Source organism: Physeter macrocephalus, chromosome 20 (genome assembly GCF_002837175.3).
Source record: "Physeter macrocephalus isolate SW-GA chromosome 20, ASM283717v5, whole genome shotgun sequence".
NCBI classification, from domain to species: Eukaryota; Metazoa; Chordata; class Mammalia; order Artiodactyla; family Physeteridae; genus Physeter; species Physeter macrocephalus.
Genome location: NC_041233.1, coordinates 76,779,336 through 76,789,090, shown reverse-complemented (window position 1 = coordinate 76,789,090; position 9,755 = coordinate 76,779,336). Strand labels below are relative to the sequence as shown.

The following is a 9,755-nucleotide window of genomic DNA, read 5'->3' as shown; positions in this document are numbered from 1 at the left end:
AAATTTTTTAGATCTTGAAAATATTTATTTCTTGACTGACGGATTGGTTTTATTACGTTGGTACTATAAATGGTTCTATTAAAAACTATTTTCAATAAAAGTTTTTTCTAAAACGAAAGTAACATATATTTATGTACAGTAGGGTAAAATTAAAAAACAGTTCTTTAGGGCTTCCCTGGTGGTGCAGTGTTTAAGAATTGCTTGCCAATGCAAGGGACACGGGTTTGAGCCCTGGTCTGGGAAGATCCCACATGCCACGGAGCAACTAAGCCTGTGTGCCACAACTACTGAGCCTGCGTACTGCAACTACTGAAGCCCACGCGCCTAGAGCCCGTGCTCCACAACAGGAGAAGCCACCACAATGAGGAGCCCGTGCACCGCAACGAAGAGTAGCCCCCACTCGCCGCAACTAGAGAAAAGCCCACGTGCAGCAATGAAGACCCAACGCAGCCAAAAATAAATAAATAAATAAATAAAATTAAAAACCAAAGCAATTCTTTATATTGATTATCTGAATATAAATAACAAAAAAAGCAGAATAGTGTACTTTAATCAGTTTCTTAAGGCGTGTCTGTCTCTAACATAATGTCAATGGTATTCAATTTTTTTGCTGATATGGCCTCATCACTTTAATTTTTTTTTCACAAAATTTCCCATAAATATTCTTCAAAGAAATATTTTGTGGTTAGTAAATTTGAAATTATTGACACCTTTAATCTACTCTTTGTTGTAGACTATAATATTCTTAATTGGGAAAATATTCTCTCTATAGGTGTTAGGGTACCTAGTGGGCTTGGGAAAAATGAAGGATGTTCTCAATGCTACTTTTTGGCATTAAAATGTGAAAATCTTTCCGCCTAAATATTTTACCAGGTACTGTCTTTTTTTTTTTTTTTTTTTTCTCAGATGTTTTAATAGGGGCTCTTATGCACTATGTACAGGATTCTCTGCCAAGGGTGGCCTGGTCGCTAGTGACCTGAATGACACCAAAAACCAAGGGCAGCTCAGGGGCCACTAAACAGTGACTGTCTTGGCCGGCTTCACATCTTCAATCTCAGAAGACAGCCAGTGGTGCATGCGGTGACGCCGCAGCACCTCGATGACCTTGAGCTCCAGGGGCGTGGCCTGAATACCCAGGTCTTCCAAGCCGGGCAGGTGAGGCAGGGTCATGTCTGTGATGTGAACCTGTGAGTAAACAAGACGCGCAGAGAGCACTAAAAAGCGGCCCAGGACGCGGAGTGCTGGCCTCGCAAACACTGCAACGGCCTGAATACCCAGGTCTTCCAAGCCGGGCAGGTGAGGCAGGGTCATGTCTGTGATGTGACCTCGCTCCACTTTATCCCTCCTGGTCCAGGGCTCAAACGGACTCATTTCAAAGAGTCGACCTAGCCATCGATATGCAAAATGTGGCAAAGGGTATGCCAGGAAGGGTCTGTAAGACATGACAAAGGCGTACTGCACCAGGTCAAAGAGGATGTACCAACTGGGCCCAATAAAGGCAAAAGTTTTCCCTCTGGCATCTGGATCCTTAACTGCATTAACAATTCCTTTGGTGACATCCACAATATATATTGGTTGTTTCACTGTCTTCCTGCCCAAGGAAATAAGAGGGACAACACCAAACCATTGAATACTTGCAAAATAATTGAGGAATCTATCCTCTCTTCCAAAGATGTCCGATGACCTTATGATGGTACCTTCTGGAAATGTGTCTCTCACTTCTTTCTCTCCAGCAGCCTTATTTCTCAGATATTTAGAAGGGCTTTTAATATCGCCATTCAGATGTGAAACGTGAATAAAACTTTCAACTCTAACTTGTTTGGACCCTTGAGCGATTGCTTGGGGAATCTTTACAAAAACATCCTCAAAATCAAAGTTTTTGGTTTCCCATTCTCGCCCAACGAGATTGATGACCACGTTGCTGTGGTCCACAGCTCTTAGGATGGAGTCCTTGTCTCTCCCTTTCCATTCCGGAAAGATAACCTGGCCCAGGTCACCCATGGGGCAAAGGTGCATGATATCATGTGGCTCACCCCGGTAGGGGACGATCACTTGTGACCCCATGCGACGTGACATTGGCAGGGCCCGGAGAACTCGGGGGGTGAATGGCAGCCGCCATCTTTTCCCACAGTCCCCTGCCGCTGGCGCTTGGCCGACTTCGGCTCCCAGGTACTGTCTTTTTGCCTCTTTCCAGAATACTTTTCTTCAGCAAATATTTTTACAAGACAAAGCTCATCAAATTGTCTTTATGATTCTTTTGAATGCTTCATTAAATTTTGATGCTCTAAGATGGTAGGCTTTTTCAATCTCCTGCCCTTCTGGGACAGAATGTAATTTCTTCTAATTAAAAATAGAAGCTCCATCAAAAGATTCTTCTTACAAGTCAAGATATTCTGAAGTACCCTTATAGAATTTCAATATTGAGCTCTCGTTAATTAACGTGTTCCCTTTCCCCCGTACTTTGTAGGGATAAATTCCAATGTCTTTTTATTTGCAAGCTTTGTTTTAAATTAATGTAATTCTTTCAGAGCTTCAGAAACTAAAAATCCAAGTGTTCAATAATCAAGGTTTTCTGATGTTTTTGAACAACATGCATCCACAATTTAGAGAACTCATTTACACAAAAGTTCAATGTTGTTGTAGGGCACTGAGACTGACTTCAAAAGTTCCAACTATTCTAAAATCTGATAGATGGCAGGTAGCGGAGACAAAGCACATTAAGCCATGCTGAAGCATGTTTTTTCTTTTTCTTTTTGTTTTTTAAACTTCATCAGTGTTGTCACAAAATGTTGGCAACTACACCTTTTACTTACATTGGTAGAATACCAGCTTATTTGGATCCAATATGAATTATATGTGTACCATCAACAATTCCAAGTAAATTTCTGCGTCATAGGTTTCTTAATTTGGTAAGGATTTTTTTTTTTTACCATGACACTGTGCTGCACCAAAAACTATATTTGTATTATCATTGCAAAAACAAGTACTATTTAGCTCAATGTCAATTGTACAGTAGTTTTCATAATAGTCTCAGGTGATGCTCAGTTAATATAGGAGACTTCCAAAAGCTTTTTTCCTGAGTCCATGACTTGGATGAAAAAAAAAGGAAACAGTATTGGAATTAATTGATTTTTCTATTTGAGGAATCTTATGGCACTGAAATAAAACTTGCATTATTTTAACTATTTGTATAGTTTTCCTAATGAAGTCGACATGTGAACCGTGATAGTGCCACTTTTTGTACATGAATATGACAGTTTGGAATTGAAAATGAATAAAATTTGAGTTTCACATTTATTAGGATGTAGAAAATGGTAATAGCCTATCTCTCTTGAGGAAATACTAAGAAATGATGGAATAAAAAAGTACATATTTTTAAAAAGCTATTGAAGACCTGGGGATGCAGGGAAGTCTATATTCCACGGAGAGAGCCAGTCCTTTCTAGCTGAGCAAAGAATTGGTGGCTGCTTTTATACCTGGGAAATATTATCTAGACAGTATATGGGTGGGTGGAGAAATGAGTTGGCCAGAGATAAAGATATTTTGCTGGAATAAAATACAGTAAGCTAAACTTTTAATTACTATGTAGTTTGGCATGCACGGTTGGAATTTTGAAGAGCCCCAAATGCAAAGCTAAGTCTATTCTGTTTTAGAATTCCCATTTAAAAAAATGCTGTGGATTACTTTTTTATTTGCTGGAGAATATCCTGAGAGAACATTTTTCGAAAAAGAATATTTGGGATGTAAATTTTCTAAGTATTTTTTTGTCTCAAAAGATTTATGTTGTCCCTACACTTATTAGTTTTTTAAAGAAAAGTTAGCATTGTAAGTTTAGAATTTTATTTCTTTAATAAGGATTCTGGGGTATCACTCTGTTGTCTTCTAGTTTCCAGTGTTGCTGATGAGAAGTCACGTGTCAAAGGTGATTATAATTCCTTTGCAGATAATCTGTTTTTCTTGTCTGGAAGCTTTATCTTCTTGTTCCTCCTAGAGTTCCAGTTTTCAGGAGAATGTGTCCAGGAGTGGGTCTTTTTTCATTCATTCTTCTTGGTACCTGGTGTGTTCTATTGACCTGAAGATGTGTATGTTCCTTCAGTGCTTGGGGATGTTATTCTATCATTTGTATAATTTATATATTTTCTTCCTTTTATTTTTTCCTAGAATTCTTAATAGGTTGATCTTTTTAGGTTGATCTTATGCATCTCATATATTTTCTCTCATATTATCCTCTGTCTTCTTGATACACATTCTGAGAGATTTCCTGAACTTCAGGTTTTTTTGTTCTAGCAATGGCATTTCTAAGAACTTTTTTTTTTATATTTTATTTTATTTTATTTTTTTTAACATCTTTATTGGAGTATAACTGTTTTACAATAGTGTGTTAGTTTCTCCTTTACAACAAAGTGAATCAGTTATACATATACATATGTTCCCATATCTCTTCCCTCTTGCGTCTCCCTCCCTCCCACCCTCCCTATCCCACCCCTCTCATGGTCACAAAGCACAGAGGTGATCTCCCTGTGCTATGCGGCAGCTTCCCACTAGCTATCTAATTTACATTTGGTAGTGCATATATGTCCCTGCCACTCTCTCACTTCGTCACAGCTTACCCTTCCCCCTCCCCACGTCCTCAAGTCCATGCTCTAGTAGGTCTGTGTTTTATTCCCATCCTACCACTAATCTCTTCATGACATTTTTTTTCTTAGATTACATATATATGTGTTAGCATACGGTATTTGTTTTTCTCCTTCTGACTTACTTCACTCTGTATGACAGACTCCAGGTCTATCCACCTCATTACAAATAACTCAGTTTCATTTCTTTTTATGGCTGAGTAATATTCCATTGTATATATGTGCCACATCTTCTTTATCCATTCATCTGTTGATGGACACTTAGGTTGCTTCCATGCCGTGACTGTCTTTAAATAAAAACCATTATTTCTCCTACTGGTTCCTTGGCTGCTGCTTCTGTTGTACAGATCTTCCTCAACTTACCATGGGGTTACGTCCCAGTAAACCCATGGTAAGTTGAAAATATCATAAATTGAAAATGCATTTAATACACCTGACGTGTCAAACATCACTGCTTAGCTTCACCTACATTCAGTGCACTCAGAACACCTAGGTTAGCCTATAGTTGGGCAAAATCATCTAATGCAAGGACTATTTTTTAATAAAGTGCTGACCATCTCGTGTAATTTATTGACTACTGTACTGACAAGCAGAGTGCTTGTCTGGGTCCGTGGTGGTTGCATCTATCCGCTGTCTCCTGGTGTGGTCGCGTGGCTGGTGGGGAGCTGGGGCTTTGCCACCCAGCATCAGGAGGAAGTGTCTTTCCCCATACGGTGGGCCCGAGGAAAGCTCAAAATTCAAAAGTCGAAGTAGTTTCTACTGAATGCGTATTGCTTTCGCATTACTGTAAAGTTAAAAAATCCTAAGTTGATTTTCTTACTCGTGAAAAGTATATTCAGTCACTCGGTAATACTGATTTCCGTTCAAGAACGCTATAGTCGAGTTGGAGAGAAAAGATGAACACACAGGAGGAGAGGCAAAGAATTTCCCCCTGAAAACTGGTTGGTATAGCGTGCTCTAGGATCTCAGAGGGAAAAGAATCAACAGAGGGTAGTCCTGGAGGGCTTTACGGAGGAGGTGGGAATTGAGCTTGTTCTTAGCGGATGGTTAGTATTGGAGCAGCTGGAGAGAACAGAGAGAGAGGGAAGGCGTTGAAGATGTGGAACAAGACGGATAAAGCGTGGAGGTGAGCAGAGAGCTGCGTGCTTGTCCCAGCCAATCCTGATGAACTCAAGTGATTAGTTCAGAACCGCTCCCGTGGGGGTGTCATCTCCATCCTCAAGGACCCCAGGAGTGGAGGCAGAGGACAGGTGGCGAGGAACGAGCGCAGCCCTGGGCCACGAATTTCACTCTCAGATTTTTCATCATTAGTGTATAAGAATGCCAGAGATTTCTGTGCATTAATTTTGTAGAACTTTTTTTTTAACTTTTTATTTTATGTTGGAGTAGAGTTGATTAACAATGTTGTGTTAGTTTCAGGTGTACAGCAAAGTGATTCAGTTATACATATACATGTATCTGTTCTTTTTCAAATGCTTTTCCCATTTAGGTTGTTATATAATATTGAGTAGAGTTCCCTGTGCTATACAGTAGGTCCTTGTTGGTTATCCATTTTAAATACATCAGAGTGTACATGTCAATCCCAAACTCCCTAACTATCCCTTCCCCCAGCTTTCCCCCCTGGGAACCATAAGTCTACGAACTCTCTCTTGATCTCTAATTGCTCCATTTTAAGCACAACCTGTTCTCTTTTTAGGGCCACATTATCTTCTTGAAATTCTCTAAGGACATTCATCTTTTAGAAGTTCCTTCCGTTCTTGGAATCTGTTTGCTCACCCTGGTTCTTGCCTTCTGTGCTCTGGGTGTTCTCTGTGAAGGGAGAACCGGGGCAGTGAACGTCTGCAGGTCGTGAGGGTTTCTTTGCCTCTAGCGCAGAGTCATTCTGCTTGGATTTCTGCTTGGACAGTGGGCCCCATCAACCTGAAGATTTATATATTCCTTTAGCACTGGGGAATGTTATTCTAATACTCATATAATTTATACATTTTCTCCATCTTATTTTATTTTTTTCTAGAATTCCAAGTAAATCCTGACATTTCCCCCAGAGTCTTCTCCCCAGTGTGGGAGGGCTCCTGAGAGGTCCAGCATGTTGACTGGTTGGTTTTACATCGGTGTGAATAGGTTCGGAGTAGTCAGGCCATTGGGGCCCCAACAGGCCGAGCACTTATGCACGTACCCTACCACCCTCTGATGCAGGAAGGGTGCACCATCATCAGACAGGGAGCTGGGGCTCAGAGCTGGGGGTGTAAGGCCTGAGCTGGAATTAGGACGCTTGTGATTCTGAAGCCCAGACTACGGCATCATGAGAGAGAAGGACGTGAGGCTTGAGAGAGTCTGGGACAGAAGGATGGGCAAAACTTGTGGGCTGGAGGGAGAAGGAGGTGTCAAATTGTCAGAGGAGCCAACATAGAAACAGAGGTGTGTGTGTGTGTGTGTGTGTGTGTGTGTGCGCGCGTGTGTGTGTGTGCTGGGGGAGAGCTGGACAGGGCAGAGGCGAGAATGCCTCCCGGATGTGTGGAGGCTGAGGTGAGGCGTGGCTGGAGGCCACTTTCTAGCTGGAGGGTAGAAATGCAGGCCTGGGTACCAGCGTCACAGCCAGGGAGGCTGGGGGCCCAGAGGACAACCAGCCTCCCGAGAGAGGGTAGAGGTAGGAGCAGAGCCTGAGCTCCGCCCGCTCTGGGGCTGCGAGAGAAGGAGGGACAGGGAGAGCACAGGGGTGCGTAGTATCTGCTTCATCCACCCTCCCTGTCTCCCTCCATCACACAGACTGAATGGCTCTGCTGTCTCAGTCTGTCTGGGCACGGGGGGGCACTTCAGGTGGACAGGCTGGACTTCCTCACCCCGAGTTGCCCTTTTTTCCATAACTGTGGCCCACAAGACACCCTCTGCATCTAAAGCGAGCGGCAGCCGCCTGCCTTGGTGTCCCACAGTAAAGGCTACGATGCCCCATCACACGGGTGACCTGGCGTGTTCCCAACACTTACTCCAAGCTGGACGTGGACTTAGGCGTTCCGCAGACGTGGGGGTGACCTCAGCTTGCTTAACCTCTCCAAGCCTCGATTTCCCCGTGTGTAAACCTGAGACAATAAGATTTTGGTCACTTAACTTTTCTAAGCCTCAGGTGCATCCACCAGAAGCAGGATCAGGACACTCCCCTCCCAGGGGCTGGGAGGCTGTGCGGTGTCTGTGTGGTCACCGTTGCTCCCAGTTTACAGTTCAGGAAACGTACCCGAGTTTTGGTGGCTGCCCCCTGCGTCGCGGATGGTTCCAGGCGCCATGGCTGGGGGTGGAGGACCTGGGACCTCTGGGTGTCGGTCTCCTGTTGAGCTGGACGGATCCGTGGCACAGCTCAGACCCCCCACGCTGTGCCATCTGAGCCCAGCACCTGTGCCCACGGGGCCTGTCTGCTTCCTGGAGAGAAGAGAGGAGAGTGTGAAATCGCCTTCCTAGGTGAGAATACATGACGATTCAGCCGACACAGGCAAAGGCTCTCCGCTGTGTCCTCACTCCTCAGCTGAGTTCTGATGCGAGGGGACAGGCTCGTTCAGAGGAAATGGGGGACCAAGGATGGAACAGCTGGGCAGAAGAGCTGTCACCAGACATCCGCTGTCGGATGCTGGTTCCAAGATCTGCAGGTGCGGACGGCCGGTGGTCCCAGCACATGCAGCAAAACCCACCTTCTGTTGGCAGAGGCTCTGAGAGCAAGCTGCTTTTGACCTCTGGGCACACGCAGCCAGGCTGCAGACAGCGATGTTTGGTTTACAGCCTGACAGCCACTGGGAGAAACGTGGTACGGCGCTGAACTCGCTGGGTGACTAAAAACAGTTCAGACTCTGGAAGGAAATGGATTTTGTGTCACCCAAGCTCATCTAGAACCAAAATCAGCTCCCTGCTGTCCACTCCCGGCCGGAGGCAGCTGTTCCTGCAGCTCCGCCCAGATGCTGGCTGTACTCAGAGTGCCTGCCTGCTTCTCTCCAGGGGGCATGACAGCCCCAGTGGGCTCGGGAGTCACCGTTGACAACGCATTTCTACCACCTCCCTTGCGCGTGGTCCTCCCCCACCCTCAGGCAGGCAAGCCCAGCGCGTTCTGCCCACGTCACAGCAGAGGCAGGCTCAGAAGGGCCAGCGCTTGGTTTAATGCTCTTTTGCTGCCATCTCGAAATTTGAATACTATTATCTTTTCAAAAAATATTTATTTATTTTTACTTATTTGGCTGGGTCTTAGTTGTGGCACGCGGGATCTTCCTTGCAGCATGCGGGCTCTGAGTTGCGGCATGCGGGATCTAGTTCCCTGACCAGGGATGGAACCTGGGCCCCCTGCATTGGGAGCGCGGAGTCTTAACCACTGGACCACCAGGGAAGTCCCGAATACTATTATCTTTGAACTTACGTTTTGTCAATGAGGTCTGATGGGGCCGCAGAGCACGTGCGCTAGCGGAGCAGATCTGTGCAGGCTACGTGTCGTTCTTCCTCTCTCCCCACTTGCAGATAGCGTTCTTGAAGGCCCATGAGCACACGTCAGGATTGGGTGAGCGAGGGCGCTGACGTCCCCATGAGGCCACACCCTCCGTTCAAACCAGAACTTGCTTTGAATGCAGGAACACGAGCGACCAAGTGACCCTGTCTTATCCTTTCTTACTTAGATTATGTCCCTGTGTTAGTCAAGCGCTTACACGGAGCTGATGGCACAGAGGAAAAGGGAGAGACAGGACAACCGCAGTCTCTTTCCTTTCTGTCCTTCCTTACTCAGCAGTAAGGCGGAGGCAGAGTGCGGGGAGAACATCAAGGAGTGAAAAACAGCCCGTTGAGTTTTGTGCAGTGTTTTCACTCTTCTGGTAGGGACACATCTACATGTGTGTGTACAAAGTACAAAATACGAAGTGTGTAATTTCGGTGATTCCAAATAACGAGTTAAATGCTCTTACATTTGCGTTTAAAACTGATATTGCACAGGGCTTCCCTGGTGGCGCAGTGGTTGAGAGTCCGCCTGCCGATGCAGGGGACACGGGTTCGTGCCCCAGTCCGGGAAGATCCCATATGCCGCGGAGCGGCTGGGCCCGTGAGCCATGGCCGCTGAGCCTGCGCGTCCGGAGCCTGTGCTCCGCAACGGGAGAGGCCACA

At 45.2% G+C, this 9,755-nt stretch overlaps 1 protein-coding gene across 1 annotated transcript; it reads right to left on the bottom strand.

Moving 5' to 3' along the window:
• Positions 1-1,014: 1,014 nt before the first annotated feature.
• On the bottom strand, positions 1,015-2,064 carry LOC102981112 (NADH dehydrogenase [ubiquinone] 1 alpha subcomplex subunit 9, mitochondrial-like). Its single transcript, XM_055081289.1, has 2 exons — positions 1,267-2,064; positions 1,015-1,125 (listed from the first exon to the last, which is right to left on the bottom strand). Exons 1-2 carry the CDS (start codon positions 2,062-2,064, stop codon positions 1,015-1,017), a joined length of 909 nt encoding a protein of 302 aa, XP_054937264.1.
• Between the last annotated feature and the right edge of the window lie 7,691 nt (positions 2,065-9,755).

Excerpts from the sequence above, each read along its gene's own strand:
- LOC102981112 (XM_055081289.1), bottom strand. The coding sequence starts at position 2,064 with ATGGGGTCACAAGTGATCGTCCCCTACCGGGGTGAGCCACATGATATC. Across the intron at positions 1,126-1,266 it reads TGGAAGACCTGGGTATTCAG|GCCACGCCCCTGGAGCTCAA; the intron begins GCCGTTGCAGTG and ends CTGGGTATTCAG.